General features: G+C 41.5%; 1 protein-coding gene across 3 annotated transcripts in view; it reads right to left on the bottom strand.

Annotated features, from left to right (window-relative positions):
- Positions 1-14,338: 14,338 nt before the first annotated feature.
- PCDH19 (protocadherin 19) overlaps positions 14,339-22,645 on the bottom strand; it is a 105,542-nt gene continuing 97,235 nt past the window's right edge. For all 3 annotated transcript variants that reach the window (XM_082377035.1, XM_082377034.1, XM_082377036.1), the window contains one exon: positions 14,339-15,614. In XM_082377035.1, coding sequence (XP_082233161.1) covers positions 15,025-15,614 — 590 coding nt within the window. In that variant the 3' untranslated portion in view covers positions 14,339-15,024. The remainder of the gene's footprint in view (positions 15,615-22,645) is intronic.

Raw genomic sequence — 22,645 nt, forward strand, 5'->3', positions numbered from 1 at the left:
GGTCACTTATCTGTTCTTCTGTCTCAGTTATTCTGCTATTGATTTCTTCTAGAGAATTTTTCATTTCATTTATTGTGTTGTTCATCATTGTTTTTTGCTCTTTCATTCTTCTATGTCCTTGTTAAATGCTTCTTGTATTTTCTCCATCTATTTCCAAGATTTTGGATCATATTTACTATCATTACTCTGAATTCTTTTTCAGGTAGACTGCCTATTTCCTCTTCATTTGTTTGGTCTGGTGGGTTTTTACCTTACTCCTTCACCTGCTGTGTATTTCTCTTTCTTCTCATTTTTCTTAACTTAACTTTGTTTGGGGTCTCTTTTTCCAGGCTTCTGGTTCATAGTTCCCGTTGTTTTTGATGTCTGCCCTCAGTGGATAAGCTTGGCTGAGTGGGTTGTGTAGGCTTCCTGGTGGAGGGGACTGGTGCCTGTGTTCTGGTGGATGAGGCTGGATCTTGTCTTTCTGGTGGGCAGGACCCCGTCTGGTGGTGTGTTTTGGGGTGTATGTGACCTTATTATGATTTTAGGCAGCTTATCTGCTAATGGGTGAGGTTGTGTTCCTGTCTTGCTAGTTGTTTGGCATAGGGTGTTCAGCAATGTAGCTTGCTGGTCGTTGAGTCGAGCTGGGTCTTAGTGTTGAGATGGAGATCTCTGGGAGAGATTTCGCCTTTTGATATTATGTGGAGACAGGAGATCTCTGGTGGACCAATGTCCTGAGCTCAGCTCTCCCACCTCAGAGGCACAGGCCTGACACCCAGCCAGAGTGCCAAGACCCTGTCAGCCACACGGCTCAGAAGAAAAGGAAGAAAAAAAGAAAGAAAGAAAGAATGAAGAGAGAAAGAAAGAAAAGAAAGTTATTAAAATAAAAAAATTTTTTAATTATTAAAAATCAAAATAGAAGAAGGGAGCAACCAAACCCAAAAACAAATCCACCAATGGTAACAAGCACTAAAAACTATAATAAAAAAAAAACCAAAGCAAACAAACAAACAAACAAACAAAAAAACAAGCAGACAGAGCCCAGGACAAATGGTAAAAGCAGAGCTATACAGACAAAATCACACAAAGAAGCATACACATACATACTCATAAAAAGACAAAAAGGAAACATATGTATATATCTATATATATAAAAACAAAAGGAAGAGACCAACCAAATCAATAAACAAATCTACCAATGGTAATAAACTCTAAATACTAAACTAAGATGAACATAAAACCAGAAACAAATTAGATGCAGAAAGCAAACCCCAAGTCTACTGTTGCTCCCAAAGTTCACCACCTCAATTTTGGGATAATTCCTTGTCTATTCAGGTATTCCAGAGATGCAGGGTACATCAAGTTGATTGTTAAGATTTAATCCGCTGCTCCTGAGGCTGCTGGGAGAGATTTCCCTTTCTCTTCTTTGTTCACACAGCTCCTGTAGTTCAGCTTTGGATTTGGCCCCGCCTCTGCATGTAGGTCACCTGAGGGTGTCTGTTCTTTGCTCAGACAGGACGGGGTTAAAGGAGCAGCTGATTAAGGGGCTCTGTCTCACTGAAGCCAGGGGGAGGGAGGGGTACAGAATGCGGGGCGAGCCTGCGGTGGCAGAGGCTGGCGTGACGTTGCAACAGCCTGAGGCGTGCCGTGTGTCCTCCTGGGGAAGTTGTCCCTGGATCACGGGAGCCTGGCGGTGGCAGGCTGCACAGGCTCCCGGGAGGGGAGGTGTGGATAGTGACCTGTGCTCGCACACAGGCTTCTTGGTGGCTGCAGCAGCAGCCTTAGCGTCTCATGCCTGCCTCTGGGGTCCACACTGATAGCTACGGCTCACGCCTGTCTCTGGAGTTCATTTAGGCGGTGCTCTGAATCCCCTCTCCTCGCACTCCCCAAAACAATAGTATCTTGCCTCTTAGGCAGTTCCAGACTTTTCCGCAGACTCCCTCCTGGCTAGTTTTGGCACACTAGCCCCTTCAGGCTGTGTTCACGTAGCCAACCCCAGTCCTCTCCCTGGGATCTGACCTCAGAAGCCTGAGTCTCAGCTCCCAGCCCCCACCCGACCTGGCGGGTGAGCAGACAAGCCTCTTGGGCTGGTGAGTGCTGGTCGCACCGATCCTCTGTGCGAGAATCTCTCCACTTTGCCCTTTGCACCCCTGTTGCTGTGCTCTCCTCTGTGTCTCTGAAGCTTTCCCCCCGCCACCCCCCATTTCCGCCAGTGAAGGGTCTTCCTAGTGTGTGGAAACTTTTCCTCCTTCACAGCTCCCTCTTCGAGGTGCAGGTCCTGTCTCTATTCTTTTGCCTCTGTTTTTTTTTTTTTCTTTTGCCCTACCCAGCTATGTGGGGAGTTTCTTGCCTTTTGGGAAGTCTGAGGTCTTCTGCCAGCGTTCAGTAGGTGTTCTGTATGAGTTGTTCCACATGTAGACGTATTTCTGATGTATTTGTGGGATGGAAGGTCCTCTCCACATCTTACTCCTCCGCCATCTTGAAGGTCTCTCTAAACTGGCTATTTTGTAAGCCAAAGTATGTGTTATCAGTTGGATCACTTATTGGCAACAATTACTGATCAAAAGAAAGTAAACTTTTATAGGTACTCCCCCTCTCACTTACCCCATCCTAGAACCATCTAAGCACCCTTCTCCAAACTCACACATTCACATAATTACACTCACACACAAACACACAAATACACATACACACAGCTTTTTTGTCTCCAATGCAATCAAGTTTCAGGGATAAGAAAACTGAAGATGGTGCAAAGTTAAGTGTGACATTTTTTCCTATGAGAAAATACTACAGTAAACTGTAAAGACCTTACATCTTTCAACAAAAAAAGAGCTTGAACTTTTAAAAGTCAACATGCTGCAAAAAAAAAAAAAAGTGGTGAGTGAAAAACAACTACTTGCAAAGTAAATTTACTTTTCCTATGCATTTTTAATGCTGAAATATAACAATGAGATAATGCTTCTTCAAAAGAAAAAGAGGAAACACCCCAAGTAGAATGAGTAAACTGAGCTGAAAACTTTGGGGAGAGAAAAGTTAACCATTAGATGCCAACCTCATAACCTCTAGAGGGTTGCACTCCACCAGCAGCTCAGGGCTTTGTACTTTTCCTTAGTAGATTTTTCCTAATTCTAAAAGTTATCATTTTCCTTCTCTCTGCCCCTGGATGTTCTTCAGTCTGCAAAACTTGGAGATGTCTCCTATTTCTGGGCCAGACTATACTCTGAATCTTCTGATTGCAGGGAAATAAAAATGTCAGCATTCCAAAAGACACAGTCTACCCAGGGTTCCAATTCTCCTTTATTTTCTGTGAAATATAAAGCCCAAGTGTACTGACAATTATTAAAGCTGTATGATGTGGATATCACATTAATTATACTATTCTCTCAACTACTATGTATGTTTGAAATTTTTCACAATACAATTCAAAAATTCAAGGCCCAAACAATTTTCAGGTATTTCTTACTTTCCTTCCAGGCTTCTACCAACAGGAAGGAATTCTAAGTTGTCTAGATGGTCCTGAACTCCAGAAGTAGCATCATACATTTGATGATTGGAGAGCAGAGAAGAGAGGGGATTTTGCCTATATCCATTCATGCAGGGAATACTGCTCAAATAAAAAAAAATGGATGGGGCTGTTCTGACCTATTAATTAATTTTCCCAGGGCCAATTAGAATTTCCTTTTGCCTCATTTATCTTAGAGAAAAACAAGTATCTCCCTAATCTATACGTATAGAAAAAGAACAGGTTCATTATTTCAAAATGCTGCAAATCACGTTACCTTACAAGGTGATAGACACTGCAAAAGGCCTGGTTACTGTGCAGTCTGTATAATCAGAAACATCTGATATTGAAAACTGATTTCAAACACATTCTAACTGCCTGCTTTTTCTCTCCCACATGGTCCTAATTTTATTTCTCACAATTATCTTTCCTCCACTCCCTGTTGCCTATTCTGTCTCACCTACCAGGACCTCTTACCTCCCCAGCATTTTACAATTGTTCTTGCCTCTCTCCAGCCTTTATTATTTATTGATATTGATATCCTCATTTTTGGCTACAAAGAGTCAGTGAAGAATGTATCCAGGTTGGATCACTTCTCACCCTCTCCATGGCCATCAGCCTGATTCAAGCTACCATTTTCTCTGGCCTGGATTATTGTAGTAGCCTCCTAATTGGTCCCTCTGCCTCTGACTTTGACCCTCTGCAGTCCATCGGTCACAGTGATACTGTTAAATTTCTGAGCCAGATTACTGCTCTGCTCAAACCTGAAGATGCCTCCTATCTCTGGACCAGATACACATGTGGCTACTAATTGTTTCTTTAGGTCTTTATTCAAAAATTACTTTCTCAGTGAGGCCTTCTCTGGCTGCCTTAACTAAAATTTCAGTAACACCCAAGAGTATCTTATTTCCCTGATTGATTGTTTTCCTCTCCTTAGCATTTATCGCAATCTGACATAACATATATTGCACTCATTTATCTTATTTATTGTCTGTATTCCTCACAGTATGTAAACTCCATAAGGGCAAAGATTTTTGTCTATGTTGTTCATTAGTATATCCCTAGCACCTAACAGACTACCTATCATATAGTGAGTGCTCGATTAGTATTTGTCGGCTAAATGAATGAATCAGAAACCACAGTAGGTACATATATATGTCTCTGTGGGTGTGTGTTGGTGTTGGTGGGACTGTAGGTTGAAGGATAGGGTAGGAAGTGGTATTATATCATCATCTTCCTATAATCAGACCATTATAAATTCTCCCATTTAACAGCTCTTTTTTTCTCATTCTTGCCCTTTAACCACCAATCACATAATAAGATCTGCCAAGTTTTCTTTCTAGTACCACTGCCACTGTCCTAATTCAGGTCCTCATACCTCATGCCTAAATTATAGCAAGAGTCTTCCACTTATTCTCCCCAATGTCCATCCCACTGTCAAACCACTCTTCAAGAAGTCTGGTACTCAGCAAGCACTCAGAGGTAATGCTTTCTGAGGCCCCTCAAAGCTTGTGCTATGTGCAATGGGCCTAGGGTTGCAGAAGTAGAGTTATGGTACATGAGGCTCAGAGAGAAGGAGGGTAGACACAGCTAGATTTCTTATGAAGTTCAGAGATGGATTAATCCTTGAAGAAAGACAGAGACAGGCTGAAGAGGAAAACAGCTAGCTCAATTTCTCAGACACAATGGTAAGCACTAAAATGAGAGAAAAAATGTAGGAAAAAACTATACAGCTAACTATAAGATTCAAGCTTCAATATTCTCCTCAAAACTTGTGAAGTGTGTAGGTAACATCATCTGAAAATTCAAGCTAATGTGCTATGAAACAAGAGTGTCTCTTTCTTCCTCTGAGGTGTGTTCTTTGAAAAGATTCATTTTGTGAAGTTGGCTTGGAGATTGAATTTATGTTAAACTGTGCTTTACTTGTCATGTATATGTATGTACTTATTTGCATACATAGATGTGACCATTGTATATATTGAGAAAGAAAAAGAGAGAAAGAGATAGAATTTGTTTTGATTGATTGGGGTTTTTTTCTCTCTTTAGTGATCGTGAAAATTATTTTCTAGCTCATTGCTTGCTAATTGAGGTTAGGTAAACACTTCAGTTGTACTACAAGGGGAAGAAATATAGAAAATAAGAAGTATGACATATAAAGGGGACACTGGTATGGAGCTTCTCAAGATCTGGGCCTATGAGTAAGGCAATGTATGATACTGAAATATCTCTAGTTAGAGCGCTTACTACTCGGGATTGGGGGTGAGTTGCTCTGCATGTGAAAACTGGGGGATCTTTGGGGAATGCACAAAGTCCTGGGAATTGTAAACAAAATACTTGTACACACCACTACAACAGTAAAGTTTAGTAGTTGCAACAGAGATCATCCAGCCTACAAAGGCTAAAATATATACCATATGGTCCTTTACAGAAGAAGTTTGCTGATCGTTGGCATACAGAGTTGAATAGAAAATCTCTGAGTGCATTGCAGGTAACAAGGATAATTGTTTGTGAAATGTTTGTTTTAGTTATGTGTGTGTGTGATACTGAGTCATCATGCAAAATGCATTTCTTACTATGGGGGGCGCAATCCCCCCAAATTGAAAAGCACTCTTGTCCATATTAAGGAGTTTGGACTTCATCTTAAGAAAACCATTGACAGGTTTTAAGCAGAGTTGTGATTTAACCAGCATTTTGTTTAAGCCCTATCTTTCTGGCTACAGTGTGAAGAATGTGATAAATAGAGGCAGGGTGGATGAGAGGAGGCAAATTAGGAGACTATTTCAGTCATTCAGATGAGGGATGCTGTGGCCTGGATCACAGTGGTGGCAGAGGAAAGCTTATCAGATATTTGGGGAAAAGCTCCTCTGTATTAATTTGGGGACATAAAATGCCTCTGTCTTGGTCTCTGACACTCAATGCATAGCATTCCCTGTAACTCAATTCTGACATCCAAAATCCTAAAGAACTATATCCCAGACTAAGCTCTGGACCACTGAGGCAAACTGGACAAGATCATTTCAATAACAGGAATTTTAAAATGGGTTTGTCTTTAAATTCTTTATATCAAGGCCTCCTTTTGGGGAAACTGGTATATTCATTACCAAGAACTTCATGCATGTAATTGGGATCATTCCTCTCCTCCCTTCCCATTTTTCTTTGTCTGACTTCACTTCCTAGTTTAGCTCCGTGTTAAGGCCCTTGCTGACTAAGAAGGACCAGATAAAGGGCCTTTGGGGGCCTCTCAACACCTCTTCGACCCCACTTGAACAATGAGGCAGGCATGGGAACAAATTCCTAGGCGCCTGGTGGCCAAGTGTTCACAACTGATGCAGCCACTTTTCTCAGCTAATTTTTCTGACTCCTTGATATCTTTCTTTGCAATAGCCTGTGTTTCAATTTCTTTTCAAGTATGCCGCCCATCCCCACCCTCACTACCACCCTGTTTTAGCCTTCAACCTACCTCACTTTCAACCAACTTTTTGGACCTAAAAAAGTCACCAAGGCCTGTTGTAAACATATATTGGGATCGACTCCAGCTGTGCTGACCTGTAACACACATGAATACATCCTTGACAGATTGCTTGAAACCCAGAGGGACAGATGAACATAGGGTTACCAGACCTTCATTTCAAGGGCTGTTGACTAGCTAGTGTGCACAGACTCTAAAAGGAGCCATAGTTGTGTCGTGCATGACTAATGCAACTTGAAAGGCAGGTACTGGCTATAGAAGGAGTAGGGAGTTGCCTATGAGGCTGATCAAAAGACCCCTGGCTTAAAAATCCCACTGCTGCAATCACTTCTTTGGACCATGACACTGAGTTCACAAAAATCTCAGTTAAAATGTCGATATGTTTTTCAGATGGATAAATGCCTTAAGATATTAGCATCCATTGTTAATACTCTAGTAAGGAAGAACTTACCAGGTTGATTATTTGTCCCTTAAGAGTAGTTGAGAAGAGTGATAATTTCTAAGTAGATAGACATGGTTTTCAATTGTAGCTCTGCTACTTAGTAGTCGTGTGACCTTGGGCAAGTCTCCTAAGCTCTCTAAGCCTCAATTTACTTGTGTATAAAATGGAGATAGCATCATCTACTACATAAAGTTACTGTGAGGATAAAATGAGATGATGTTTGCAAAACATCTGGTACATAATAGGTGCTCAATAAACGTTTGACTCCCTTAAACCCTAGCCGAGAAAAATCATAGAAGAGATGGGATTCAGCTAAATTTTAGAGATAAAGTGGAGAGGGAAGTAGGGAGACCCTTACAAGAGAGATGAGACCTCTGGTTGGGGAGATGGGGTATACTGGAAAACCTAGACAGCTAAAAGAAATTCAGGCTTTGGGCACCTGAGGAAAGTCAAGACACAAAAACACACAGAAAAGGAGAGTAGGGAAGTGTTGGGACCATTAGCCCAGCTCCCGCCTCACTTCCGGGCAGAAACAGCAGGTGTTCCTAACAGGGCCCAATGGACTCCCTGCAGTGCACTGATCCTTGAGAGAGTGGGATGGGGTTACGGCCAGTGAGCCAGGAATTGCATGTAATGGAGAGAATCTTGTATCACTTCCCACCTATCCTCCTTCTCCACCTCAAAAGCAGTACAAGAATGCAGTGTCAGACATGTGCAACTAGGTCATTTGCCAACATGAAGGAAGGTTAAGGACCCAAAACTCTAAGAGGACACCTCTCTGCTTCCATCCTGGAGAATTTTGTTTTGGGGGTTAAGGGTCTGATCCCCTTACAAGCCGTGGCAGTGCATCCAAGATGCTCCTCTCTCAGGCATATCTCTACCCCCAAACCAAAATAGTAAAAATGGTTAGTGCTATCTTTGTTCCTGGAGCAGCTGTCACCTCCTATCAGAAAACACCCTCTTAGGCATCAATTCCCAACATGGTTTCTTGACTCCCAACACAGCAAACCAGTGACACATTTGAGGTAAGTCAAAAGCACTCTGTTATCCAAAATGAAGAGGGGATTATTTTAATGATTTGTTTTATTGTGTTTTATAAATTTGAATAGTTTTGAGGTTATGCCTCTAATCTGGTCACTCTCCCATGTTAGGTAGAGGTACACAGTAGTGGTCCATGACCTTGGATATACCTATGTTGCATATGTGAATGCCCTTCATTACATGAGAATTTATTTATTTATTTAGTTATTGCTCATTCTTTGAAGGATCTAATTTTAAAGGAGGAGTTGCCATTTCTTTGGGGACCAAAAAACAAAAGGTAGATGGAAGAGAGTCAAAAAACTTTTCTTTGCCCTCTTAGTGTGGACTAACCCAGAAGCACTCATAATGGCCTTCTAAGACATAATGCCCTCCAAGCAAGTGACAGACCAGCCTCCGTCCAATACACCTTTATGAACATCTGTGAGTCTGTGTGAACATCTGCACCTATACCAATGTATGTGACTTGCGTGTCCCCCCGTGTCCATGTTTGCTTTCTGTTGAACTGCAGAACCAAATAGCTGGCTATTGCTGCGGCTTTAGGGCTAATTCTGGGAAATAAGATGCAATCTCAATTTAATACATGTCGGTAGAGATAACAGGAAGATGGAGATCCGGGGAAGCAGTGGATTTCCTTGAGATCATTTTTTTTAATTGTCCAGAGAGAGTAGGTCATGCTGAAGCAACTTAGCCTTTAAACACTAAAGGCAGTATTTGGAAATGGTCTGCCATGCTCCCTTTTTTTCCTCCACTCTGATTTTTTTTCCTGCCAGTTGCAGCCAGAATGAATACTTACAGCGCAAGTGCTAAGTCTCAGAGAATAATAGTTTGGATAAAGAAAGCTTGTCAGGGCTTTCACTGCAGCCTTCTTATGTGCAAAGTCAGAGCCTCTCCTGTTGCTTCTTTCAAACCTGAAGGCATCAAAGGGGCAGCCAGGTCATCTTTGTTTTAAACTCTCTTTTCCCCTGCTGTCAGCCTCTACTATTTCTCACCTTTTTTAAAATTAATTCTTCAGAGAAGACCCACTGTGAAGTTGGCCTGAAATGGTTTATTTTAAAGAATGGTTTTAGTGCTCTTGTGTAAAGTACCACCCAGGAAAGTCGTTTACCACTCCAGATATGAATGGGTCTCCCTCCTCAGAAAAAGGTATTGACTGGGGTGGGAAGGAGAGAGGTACTGAGGAAATGACTGGAGCCTGGCTGAAGGAAGAATCCCCTCTTAGTTGGAGAGTTGGTGATTGTGTGAAATGAAAAAGGCAAAAGAAATCCTTTAGGTCTGAACATCAGTGAGCCCACCCAGGGCTGGTTCCCTCCTGGACCTTATAGTCACCCCCACGCCCCAGCCAACCAACACACTCCGAGACACATTTCACCAAACTATCATTTTTCCGTAATAGCCTTTAATACTAAAATGCATTAAATTTTTGAAGCAGAGAAAACACATTAAGGGGAAAACAGAGAACCACCGGATAAAAGGAAACAATGTGGCAGATAACACCATCTAAAACATAACTGTAATAATTTAATAAAGCTGCTTTATCATCTTCATAAAATAGAGAGAGTGGTGATTCTTTTTTGTCTTTTTTCTTTTTACAATGATTCAATCACTGTGAAAATGTACATAACATACAGATCAGCATATACAACAATTTCATCTTCATATAGTCAGCAACAGAGACTGCTTAATGAGACATACTGTACTTGCATCCCTCTAAATTTCCACCCTGGTTTGACACGTAAACAGTAATAGTGTCATCAGGCTCATTCCCCTCACTAGAGGAGCGAAGGCGTAAGCCTTTTGCAACTAATACCTTAGCATTCAAATAGCACAAGGAGGTATTTGTTGCTGAATTTCTAGCTCGAGCTAGTCTGGCTCTTGGTCATTAAAGTCTGTATCCTAGCCTTCCTCAGCTGAACGCCAGCCAGTGCCAGTAAAAATCTACTTAACCAGTGCTGTAATGGTGTTAGCTGGTTTGTTTGCTAAGGTTGACAGCAACTTTCAGTTAGTAACAAGGTCATCTTTAATTGCCAACACAGCTGGAGCAACAATCAGCATCATCAGTTTTCCCTAATGACCTACAGTGCTTTCCAATCAAGATCAAGTTTTTGTGGGTTGTTCCTTACCAAGAGCGCCTTACGATATATATTTCAGACAAGGTGGTTGATTTTCTTTGTTTTACAAAAGCAATATGAGTTCTATTGGAAATTAATTCACTTTGCACAACATGTGACCCACAGGCCAATTCCAGCCTCACAAGAAAACAAAGAGAGCTGCAATAACTTCATTAGGACAATGTGTTTTGCTCTGGAATAGTTCATATCAATATAAAGCCACCCAGTCCCAGCCCCACCCCCACACATCCCCTTTGAATATTACTTTGTTACATACTTAAACTAAAGAACAACATCTCAATACACTTCAGTGTCAGCAGATACAATTTGACTCATGAAATGACATCCTTAAATGTAACTTTACCAAGAAGGCAAACACTAGGACTGTATACAATGGACTTCTTAAGCTCATTTATGCCAGTTTTTCAAAGGCAGGGTCTTATTACCCTGGGTAAAGAGCCAAGTGGACCAGACTTGTCAGGATGCTTTGGGGAACATTCAACATCAAAATGATCCCCATAAAGTGAATTGGAATCCCAGCCAGAACTTCTATTATGTACAATAATAATCCTTTTCCCACCCTGAATGCCCAGTCAAGCTATCGCTACACCCTTGCCTCTCCCAGAACTGCCCTTTAACCTTGCTGCTTCAAGTGAACTGCTTTTGTTTTGCTTGTTAACATGATAGAGCTATACGAAAAGTTCAACTGAATTCCCTTCAGACAATCAGTTGTATGCTGAAGTAACACTATTGGGATGACACTCTGGGTGGTTCCAATTTTCAGAGTTCTAAGTTGTATTCCTTTAATATTTTTGATTAGTGGTCAGCGGGTCACCAACTAATCAGTTTAAATGGGCACCTTAGGTACAATTAGCTCTATTAGGCAGGTTTACACTGGAGCAGTGATACTCAAAGTGTGGTCCCTGGACCAGCTGCATCAGCATCACCTGGGAATTTTGAAATCAGCAAAGACTCAGGCCCCATTCCAGACCTACTGAACCAGAAACTCTAAGTGCGGGGCCCATCAACCCGTGCTTTAACTAGTCCTCAACCTTTAGTGGGCATCTGATCCATATGGATTGCTGGGTCCCGCCTCCAGAGGTTCTGCTTCAGTTGGTCTGCATGAGGATGGAGAGTTACCATTTCTAACAAGTTCCCAAGTGATGTTGGTGTTGCTGGTCCAGGGACTACACTTTGAAAATCAGGAACTGCAGGGTCCCTTGGCCCATTACCTATTTGGGCAATAAGGTGGGCCATAATTTACTCTACTAGCTTTAAGAGAATCAAGGGGATGGTTAGTTTCCTTCTGAACAGGTTCATAGATTAGTCAGTATAGAGAAAAGAAAAAAGAGACTCCACACATCATGGCTCCCTTCTTCCTATTCCTTGTATGTAGTGTATTCCCATATTTGGGGAAAAGCAATCAATCAATGCAAACTAAAACATTTATATTGCATGAAGACATTCATCTGCTCAGGGACGTGCCCAAAACAGTTATTAGTAAAGCAAGTCACGTCTCAACACCAACTCCTCCCCAAAAGGGACATCAGAATAAATGGAATAGAACTCCCTACAATTTAGGAACTGAAATTGCTGCCTCATACTTAAATGTGTAACATGTTTAGAGAGGAAAAGAAGAGAATATTTGGCCCTCTGGCCTTTGTGGCTTTTCATCAGACATGCTCAAAAGAAGGGGAGAAAAACATGAGCCAAAAGAGAAATTTAGGATCCTTACACAAAATTCCTATTTGCAGCCACAGCCTGCCTATAAAACCAGCTTACAAAGCCCTCCTAGGATGCACTTGTGCTTCTGGGAGGATGTATACATCAAACAACTGTAGAGGGGGAAAAAAAGATATTTTCTTAATGAAGGGAATTCTCTGAACATGCTCAATAAAGGGTTTGGAAGCCAAAAAAATGTCTGACTGCCCATTGTGAACAAAGTTTTTTGAGAAGGAAAAAGGATTGGTCTATCGCTTAAAACTGAATTCTGGAAAAAAAAAATGGAGGAAAAAAACACAAGAGAAAAGCAGAATCAATGTCACTGTTACACTAACCATTTTAAACTTGGCTGTTTTAAAATGGTTAGTGTAGAGACATGGCAGCCAGTGGCCCCTCTGGCTCAATAGCCACATAACATTGAATGCTCCCACTTGCCACAATCTTTTCAGCTCCCTCATTCTGACTGAGCGTAATAAGAAATACACCTATACAAAAACTGTCAAATCTGACTTGAAAGCGACCTTGAGGTGGTAGCTAACAACATGATATCAGGATGGATCAGGTGAGGAACAGTCTAAATTCTACAGGCAGCCATCATAACTTAAATGGAAAAAAATTAATTTTTAACGTGTTAATCAAATAGTCTATTCACTTGCAAACAGAAATAAATACCTAATTCAAAATCTACTACTAAAATGAAATGAATCAAAGGGGAAAAAAGCAAGAGAATAAAATGAGCCAAAATGAAGATGCTATGGTAATTGATTTCTAATTGTGTCAGTTTCAGAGGGAAATTTGCAGCCACACCAATATTTTGCATGAGGTAGTATTCAGCACTGAATAAGAAATAAGGATGAATTTGTAGCTTCATTATAACTTCTTTTTCAGAAATATTCTCCCCTACGTAACCCCATCCCCACTGCCTTACCCACCCCCCCCAAAACCCTCCCTCCTGCAAAAGAAAATATTCCTAGTAATGTATAATGACAGGAACTCAGGCAAAAATAACTAAAACATTTAAAAGAGCAGACTTATCTACCTAAATTTAAGAAAATAAATCCTCTTTTGCATTCTTAGTGCTCTAACCTCTAAGCCTTTTTTTGCTGGATACTCTTGAATTTCAAAAAATGAAACTAATGAGAACATAACCACAAAACTTGTTTCTCTAGAAACAACTCTTTTAAGACCAAGGCAGAGCAAAGGTGACGTGACATATTTGTTTATTTTTAAATAATGAACTCTTAGGCTGCAAGAATACTATGTTGGCTAGTGAATATTAATAGACAGTTAATAAACAGGGGAGTTCGAGGAATGTTAAACAAACAAAAAAAGAATGTGTGTAACAAACTTGTTAATAAAAAAGGTGTATTCCTAGCCTACAGCAAAGAGTTAGCTAAATGTAAAGCATTTTTAATAGTTTCCTGTTCACATTTTTAATTTAAAAAAAGTGTTAGTCATAAAAAGACGAGTTCAAGTGTCCAAGTGTCTCCATTCAGAAGGCACAGTAATTGAATTAATGATGCTGTTACCTGTTACCTGTCTTTTCCTAAATGTACACTTTGTACTGCTTACTCTATCCCTATTTATAATCCTACGATACAGAGCAACATGGAGTTCTCAATTCCAGCCCATGACATGCTTTGCAGTCTAATTCTAATCGTGACGGGGAAACACTGAATCAGGAAGTGTGTGCCTGGAAAGATGCTTATTTAGAACTCAAAATAGATTCAGTCTTTTTGAGTTTTAGATGATTGGAGATAAGGAATTTCTAAGCCTGGAAACTGATAACTTCAGGAGCAACTTTTCTGTTCAGGGCCTGAAAATTAGAAAAATTGATCTCATAAAACTTTCAGCACAGTATTTCTGACAGCTGCAAATTAGATAGCAGAATATCCAAAAATGTCTTTCTGCAATGATCTATCATGGATCTGGGCAGAAGACTGAAAGTCAGGAAAAATACCCTGCAACGTGGTGAGCAACCACTCCCTGGGTAGACTCTGTGAGTGAGTATCCTCCAAGTACTCAATCCATATGTGTGGTGTTACTCATTCACTTGTTGTCTCAGTTGTTTGCACTTTGTTTTTATCTGTAGTTTTATTTTAGTTTTTTAAGGAAAAAACACCAACTTCTAAAAGCCTTTTGCCATCACCACACACATAGCAATTTGCAATATCAAATATGACAATAGCACAGCTAGCAAAAGGGTTCTTAAAGCAGGGGTGTCCACAGCAAAGTAGCGGCATCAGAAAGTACTCGAGCTTCAGAAACAACCATTTGGGGGCTTGATTTCACATCACTGAATCAATGAATAGTACACAATAAATGACCATTAACTTGTCTACACTACAAAACAGTGGCGAGCCTATTAAAGGTGTCCAGAGCTTTTTTTTTTTTTGCTTTTTTTAAATGTAATCCTCCACAAACAATGGTAATTTTTATTATAATTTTGACATACAAAAATATATAAATCCAAACACTTAATACATAATACTTTTCACAACTGAATTTGTCTCTGTTTCCCCAACATCAAGGCCCCATGAACAACTCAAGCCAAAGCTAATTTGCTCCAATGGAACACCCCTGCTGCCTGTTGAAACGAGAGGGATTGTCACAGAATGATAGTCACTTATAAACAATACATTTGGGGAAAGCTCTGAAATACAGCCACTCAAGAACCAACCATTGGTGAGCAATTAAAACGATCAGCTCCTGCTTCTTTGCTAGCCAGCATGGTTTCTCTCTCTTCTTCCCCAAGACTGATTTAGAGAACGATATCCTTCAGACGCTTCACGCCAGGAGACTCTTTGTCTCGACCTTCCTTCAGAATAGGGTTGACCTCATGCACGACTTTCTCGCCATCAGCTCCACGGGGTTCAGCTTCAGAGGGACGAGAAGGGCCATTGTTGACATACTGCTCCAGATCGCGGGCCGGGGGCGCCAGGGCAACGGTGTAAGACACAGAAGGCTTAGTAGGCAGAGGGCTCTTGAGGTGCAGAGGGGAGGTGACAGGGCTAATAGCCTCACAGCCATTGCCTGCCTCCCGGATAGCGCCGTTGACTTTGGGGCTGCAGATGGTCACATCAACAGTCCTCCTGCCTTTCAGGGTGGGCCTCTCCTCAGCTGGGTGGTCGCTGACATCCTTTCCAAAGGTTGCGAAAGTCCGCTTGGTGGGGCCGCAGTCATCGTAAGCTTCAGCATCGGCAGCAGTAGCTTCAATGGACAGTGCAATGATGTTCCTCACATGCTCAGGGGACTTGGAGCGGGTGGGCATGGGGTTCCGGGGCATCCAGCACCTGTCAGAGTGGCCAAGAATCCGGCATTCTTCCCTGCAATGAAATCCTTCATTCTGATCTGTTTGGAGAAAATAAAATGTCAATTTCATCAGCTTTTCCCAGGAATCATTGTTAGTCCCCAGTGTCCTGGTTTCTTAGGTACCCACAGGCCCTTCTGGGAAATGATACTTTTAGATAGTCCTTTGTTGCCTTTTGGGACAAGTGTGAAGAATTGGATTTTTAAAAAGCTGCAGATCTCCCCCTCAATACCCTCCCCTCCTTTTTTATTTTTATTTTTGTTGCCGCTCCCACTGCTGACAAAACTAAAAACCGAAAGGGAAACACAGTGTGATGAAAAAATATATTTTTAAGAAGTTTATCCTGACTGTAAAGGTGCTGAGAGTCAGCATTTTTATCAACAACTCCTGTTAAAAATCAACTGTGTTTGAAACTGGTTCCAGCAGAAGAGGGAGTGGAGGCAAAGCAGGGAATCCAACAGTCGGTATATCTGAGAAGTTTTGGCCATGTTTTTGAGCAATAGCACTGTCAACCACATTCCCACCCTACCTGTTAATGATAGGCAATGCTTAATTTTAGACTAGTAACACTGCTTTCTTTGAAAACCCAATCACGTCACTTCTTTTTGACCACCAGTCCCACCAGCCAATCTCCTCACTAAACCATTTACATAATTTCATTTCCCATCAGAAGGAATATATTGAGATCTCTTCCTTACATGTGACCCAGAAGGTTCAATTGGCCTTATGCACACATCACTCATAGATTGAACATCATTTAATTATACCCAACTAGCCACCCCTCCTTATCTTTCTTATCTGCAGTTTCATTAGGGTCAAATTTCTTAAAATAATTCTTTCATGGATTACTTTAACCCTATCATAGAAGATCTCAGCAAACAGCATTCATAATTATTGGCAAGACATGCTTTGCTCTTTTCATATCGGTTCATTTAGAGTTAAGGTTTTAATTTGGCTCTCAGAAAGGCTTTCTACAGGGGCTTCACTAAAGCATGGACCCAGGGTTAACGTCTACCTGTCCACTGGAAAACTGTTAATGTCTGGTTTACAGCTCTAGTTTTCCAGATCAATTTATATTTGTTACATTCTTGCATGAGGATGACCTAATGAAAATTTTCATCACATTGCACAATGCATCAAAATATTAGCAGCTTAACATTTATAGAAATCCTTGGGGCAGGATCGGAGGAGGTGGGGAGACCAGAAGAGATCGCAAGGACAAAAAAGTACATGTCAAAAAAAAGTTATAAATATGCTCTGTGGCTGCTTTTTTTTTTTTTGCAGGAAGAAGTCTGCAATTCAGGGTCTTGCCTGATATTAGTCTATATATAACACACCTTCCTTATACAATTGTATTTCTGTGTTTTAGTCTGTTTCTTGATTTTTTTAAAGAGTAAATGACGGAGCAAAGAGGCACTGCTCTTCCTCAATCATCGAAAGTTAGTTTGGTAAAGGGGCGCTTGGGAGGGGGCTCAAGAAATAGTGGTTGAATTGGGTGTATACTTCATCATTTGGAGAAAAAGTGTTAGAAGCAGCTAAACATCAAGGCCTAATCCAGGCTGAGTCCAGATTTCAACACAACTCTGGAAATGGCCTTTAACCTAGTCTAAAGTATGGAAAGGCCAACCAAAGGTAAGACCTCCTTCAATGTACCTGGACACAATTTGCCGACTTATCTTTAGGATGGCCATTTTAAGCCCCCTTTCAGTACTGAAGAATGAAACTTTCAGAATTTTGCAGAGGTGCAACCAAATAGCAAATGAGCATTATCACCAAGAAGGTAAGTGCCTTCCCCATACACAGGACAATGCTTCTGCAATCTCCAGCACAGTTCCATGTCACGGTTGCCTGGCCACCTCTGCAAAATGAGGGTTTGTCAAAAGCCCTTTCTCTGCCTCTTCCCTGAAAACTCTCAGTGCTGCCATCTGATGACTTATCATTATTCAAAACACATATGTTCTTAGAGAGTGAAGTAAGTCAGAAAGAGAAAAACAAGTATTGTATATTAACGCATACATGTGGAATCTGAAAAAATTGGTATAGACGATCTTATTTACAAAGCAGAAATGGAGACACAGACGTAGAGAACGAACATATGGATACCAAGGGGGAAAGGGAGGGTGGGACAAATTGGGAGATTGGGACTGACATGTAAACATTATTGATACTATGTATAAAATAGATAACTAATGAGAACCTACTGTATAGCACAGGGAACTCTACTCAATGCTCTGTGGTGACCTAAATGGGAAGGAAATCCAAAAAAGAGGGAATATATGTATACGTATAGCTGATTCACTTTGCTGTACAGTAAAAACTAACACAACGTTGTAAAGCAACTATACTCCAACAAATATTTTTTAAAAAAACATACACATATGTTCCTGGGAGGCAGAAAGTATGAAAGTATGGGAAACATGTTGGGATATACTTGGGAAACACTTTGTGTAGACCCAAACATTATGAGTGGAAGAGTCTATAGCTCATCCACCCACATTCAATTTCATCCAAATCTAGTGTTTTCCCCAAGAGACCCCAGGATCCCTCCAGTAGGAAAGAATTCACACCTTCAGAGTTTCCCCAAAAGATGCTTGTTCCTCAACATTTCCTCTGAGGCTTATCTCATAACTCTATTTAGAGTAATAGCTCTAAAGAATTAGTTTGAGTGTTTGTTTGGAGGTGGGGAGTAAGGAGGTGCAAGTGGGGGAACAGTTCAATAACTAACTTCCATTTCTATAACTCTGAGTGAGCTCCCTGGAAATCAGAAAAAAAAAGAAAAGAAAAAAACGTCTGGAAGGCTGTGGGATCCCTATCCTTTTTGTCCACAAGTTAGGGCACAGAGGCAGAGAGGCCTTAACCTTTGAGCCATGGAACCACAGCCATATGACCAGCTATGAAGAGGAAATCCCAGCTGACCTTCAGACTGATATTACAGGCCACTTGCTCATACTCCCAGAGCAGAACAGTGATGAATGACAATCTAGTAGAATCTTCTCAATAGGCTCAACATAAAGCTCTCTTAAGTTTCTTTTAACTTTTTAGTTTCAAGTAGCTATCTTAAAATTTGAAAGGGTAGTTCTTTTCTCAGCACAATTCATTAAGAGAACGCCATTCATGTGTCACCCCAAATCCACATACAGTGCTCCTTCCCTATGGTAGGCTGCTTCAAATGAACAACATAAGGAGACCTGGATCCCCAGCATACACAGAGGGCAGAGACCCCAGAAGTAGATACCTCTAAGATCTTATGAATTGAGAAAGACCAGAGCAGGGAACTCAGTCATCTCAGAAGCTTCTCTGCAAAGACAGTGCTTGCTTTCAGCTTGCCCACTGCCTAAGTGAATAGATCACTCTCTGGGAAGAGAAAAAGGTAAACTCACTCAGCACCCCCAGGAACGCAATCGGTCTAAGCCTACACACCAATCTCACTAAGCCCACCTCAGCCCTTTGGGAGCTAGAATAATATGCAATTTTCTTCGGTTAATTATGTGTACATATTAGGTACACTGCTCTTACACCATGCAAGTGAAGACTTGAATCTGAAAGACTCATTTACTCACAATGTCTCACTCCTGGTTTAGATCTGATCTCTTTATTTCCTTAAATCCTTACCAAGGGCAGTGACTTGCTGCTTATCATTTTAGTATCAAACAACACTCAGTGACATTAGTGTCCATACTATTGAAACAAAATCTAACTTAGCTTTAGTGTTTATAGACATATGAAATATGAAAGAAAATATGGAGAATATAGATGGACAGAAAGAATATCTTCCCAGCCCAAGGTAACCTACATTCATAAATGCAATGCAGATGAATTACCTTTAAAAATCAGAACTTCAGTTTAGTAAGGAAATTAAGTGTCCTTTAAAAGTGAGAGGGGGTAACTTCAAGACAGCGGAGGAGTAAGACGTGGAGATCACCTTCCTCCACACAAATACATCAAAACTATATCTACATGTGGAACAACTCCTACAGAACACCTACTAAATGCTGGCAGAAGACCTCAGACTTCCCAAAATGCAAGAAACTCCCCATGTACCTGGGTAGGGCAAAAGAAAAAAGGAAAAACAGAGACAAAAGAATAGGGAGGGGACCTGCACCTCTGGGAGGGAGCTGTGAAGGAGGAAATGTTTCCACACACTAGGAAGGCCCTTCACTGGCAGAGACGGGGGGATGGGCAGGGGGGTGGGCGGGGGGAAGCTTCAGAGCCACAGAGGAGAGCACAGCAATAGGGGTGCAGAAGGCAAAGCGGAGAGATTCCCGCACAGAGGATCAGTGCCCACCAGCACTCACCAGCCTGAGAAGCTTGTCTTTTCACCCGCTGGGGAAGGTGAGGGCTGGGAGCCAAGGCTCGGGCTTCGGAGGTCAGATCCCAGGGAGAGGACTGGGGTTGGCTGTGTGAACACAGCCTGAAGGAGACTAGAGCGCCACAGCTAGCTGGGAGGGAGTCTGGGAAAAAGTCTGGACCTGCCTAAGAAGCAAGAGACCATTGTTTCAGCGTGCGTGAGGAGAAGGGATTAAGAGCACCGCCTAAATGAGCTTCAGAGACAGGTGCGAGACACAGCTATCAGCGCGGACCCCAGAGACGGGCATGAGATGCTAAGGCTGCTGCTGCAGCCACCAAGAAACCTGTGTGCAAGCACAGGTCACTATCCACACCTCCCCTCCCGGGAGCCTGTGCAGCCTGCCACCGCCAGGGTCCCATGATCCAAGGACAACTTCCCCAGGAGAACACACGGTGCACTTCAGGCTGTTGCAATGTCATGCCGGCCTCTGCCGCCACAGGCTCGCCCCGCATTCCATACCCCTGCCTCCCCTTGGCCTGAGTGAGCCAGAGCCCCCTAATCAGCTGCTTTAACCCCGTCCTGTCTGGGTGGGGAACAGACGCCCTCAGGCGACCTACATGCAGAGGTGGGTCCAAATCCACAGCTGAACCCCAGAAGCTGTGCGAACAAAGAAGAGAAAGGGAAAGGCTTCTCCCAGCAGCCTCAGGAGCAGTGGATTAAATCTCCATAATCAACTTGAGGTACCCTGCATCTGTGGAATACCTGAAGAGACAACGAATCATCCCAAAATTGACACAGTGGACTATGGGAACAACTGTAAACTTGGGGTTTGCATTCTGCATCTAATCTGGTATCTGGTTTTATGTTTATCTTAGTTTAGTATTTAGAGCTTATTATCATTGGTAGACTTGTTTATTGATTTGGTTGCTCTCTTCCTCTTTTTAATTTATATATATATATTTTTTCCTTTTTCTCTTTTTGTGGGTGTGTATGTGTATGCTTCCTGGTGTGAATTTGTCTGTATACCTTTGCTTTTACCATTTGCCCTAGGTTATCTCTGTCCAGTTTTTTTTGGTTGGGTTTGTTTTGTTTTGGAGTTTTTTTTAGTATAGTTTTTAGCACTTGTTATCATTGGTGGAATTGTTTATTGGCTTGGTTGCTCTCTTCTTTCGTTCTTTCTTTTTTTTATTACTTTTTTAAATTTTTAATTTGATTTTATTTTAATAACTTTCTTTTCTTTTCTTTCTTTCTTTCTCTCTCTCTCCTCTTTCTTTCTTCCTTTCTTTCTTTCTTTCTCTCTCTCTCTCTCCCTTTCTTTCTTTCTTTCTTTCTTTCCTTCTTTCTTTCTTTCTTTCTTTTCTTCCTCTCTCTCCATTTTCTTCTGAGCCGTGTGGCTGACAACGTCTTGGTGCTCCAGCTGGCTGTCAGGCCTGAGCCTCTGAGGTGGGAGAGCCGAGTTCAGGACAACGCTCCACCAGGCTGTCAGGCCTGAGCCTCTGAGGTGGGAGAGCCGAGTTCAGGACACTGCTCCACCAGAGACTTCCCAGCCCCACGTAATATCAAACGGTGAAAGCTCTCCCAGAGACATCCATTTCAACGTTAACACCCAGCTCCAATCAACGACAAGCAAGCTACACTGCTGACCAAACAACTAGCAAGACAGGAACACAATCCCACCCATAAGCATAGAGGCTGCCTAAAATCATAATAAGGTCACAGACATGCCAAAACACACCACCGGATGTGGTCCTGCACACCAGAAAGACAAGATCCAGCCTCATACACCAGAACACAGGCACCAGTCCCCTCTGTCAGGAAGCCTACACAACCCACTGAACCAACCTTACCCACTGGGGGCAGACAGCAAAAACAAAGGGAACTACGAACCTGTAGCCTGTGAAAAGGAGACCACAAACACAGTAAGTTAAGCAAAAAGAGAAGACAGAGAAAATCACAGCAGATGATGGAGCAAGCTAAAAACCCACCAGACCAAAGAAATGAAGAGGAAACAAGCAGTCTACCTGAAAAACAATTCAGAGTAATGATAGTACAGATGATCCAAAATCTTGGAAATACAATGGATAAAATAAAAGAAACATTTAGCAAGCACATAGAAGAATGAAAGAGCAAACGAACAATGATGAACAACACAATAAATGAAATTAAAAATTCTCTAGGAGGAATCAATAGGAGAATAACTGAGGCAATAGTACAGATAAGTGACCTGGAAGATAAAATAGTGGAAATAACTACCACAGAGCAGAATAAAGAAAAAAGAATGAAAAGAATTGAGGACAGTTTCAGAGACCTCTGGGACAACATTAAACACACCAACATTTGACACAAAAACAAGGCCCGTATATATGCTGTCTACAAGAGAACCACTTCAGACCTAGAGACACATACAGACTGAAAGTGAGGGGATGGAAAAAGATATTCCATGCAAATGGAAATCAAAAGCAAGCGGGAGTAGCAATTCTCATATCAGACAAAATAGACTTTAAAATAAAGACTATTACAAGAGACAAAGAAGGACACTATGTAATGATCAAGGGATAAATCCAAGAAGAAGATATAACAATTGTAAATATTTATGCACCCAACATAGGAACACCTCAATACATAAGGCAAATGCTAACAGCCATAAAATGAGAAATACACAGTAACACAATCACAGTAGGGGACTATAACACCTCACTTTCACCAATGGACAGATCATCCAAAATGAAAATAAATAAGGAAACATAAGCTTTAAAAGATACATTAAACAAGATGGACTTAATT

The sequence above is a fragment of the Balaenoptera borealis genome (genome assembly GCF_965194805.1).
Source record: "Balaenoptera borealis genome assembly, chromosome: X".
Classification (NCBI taxonomy): Eukaryota; Metazoa; Chordata; class Mammalia; order Artiodactyla; family Balaenopteridae; genus Balaenoptera; species Balaenoptera borealis.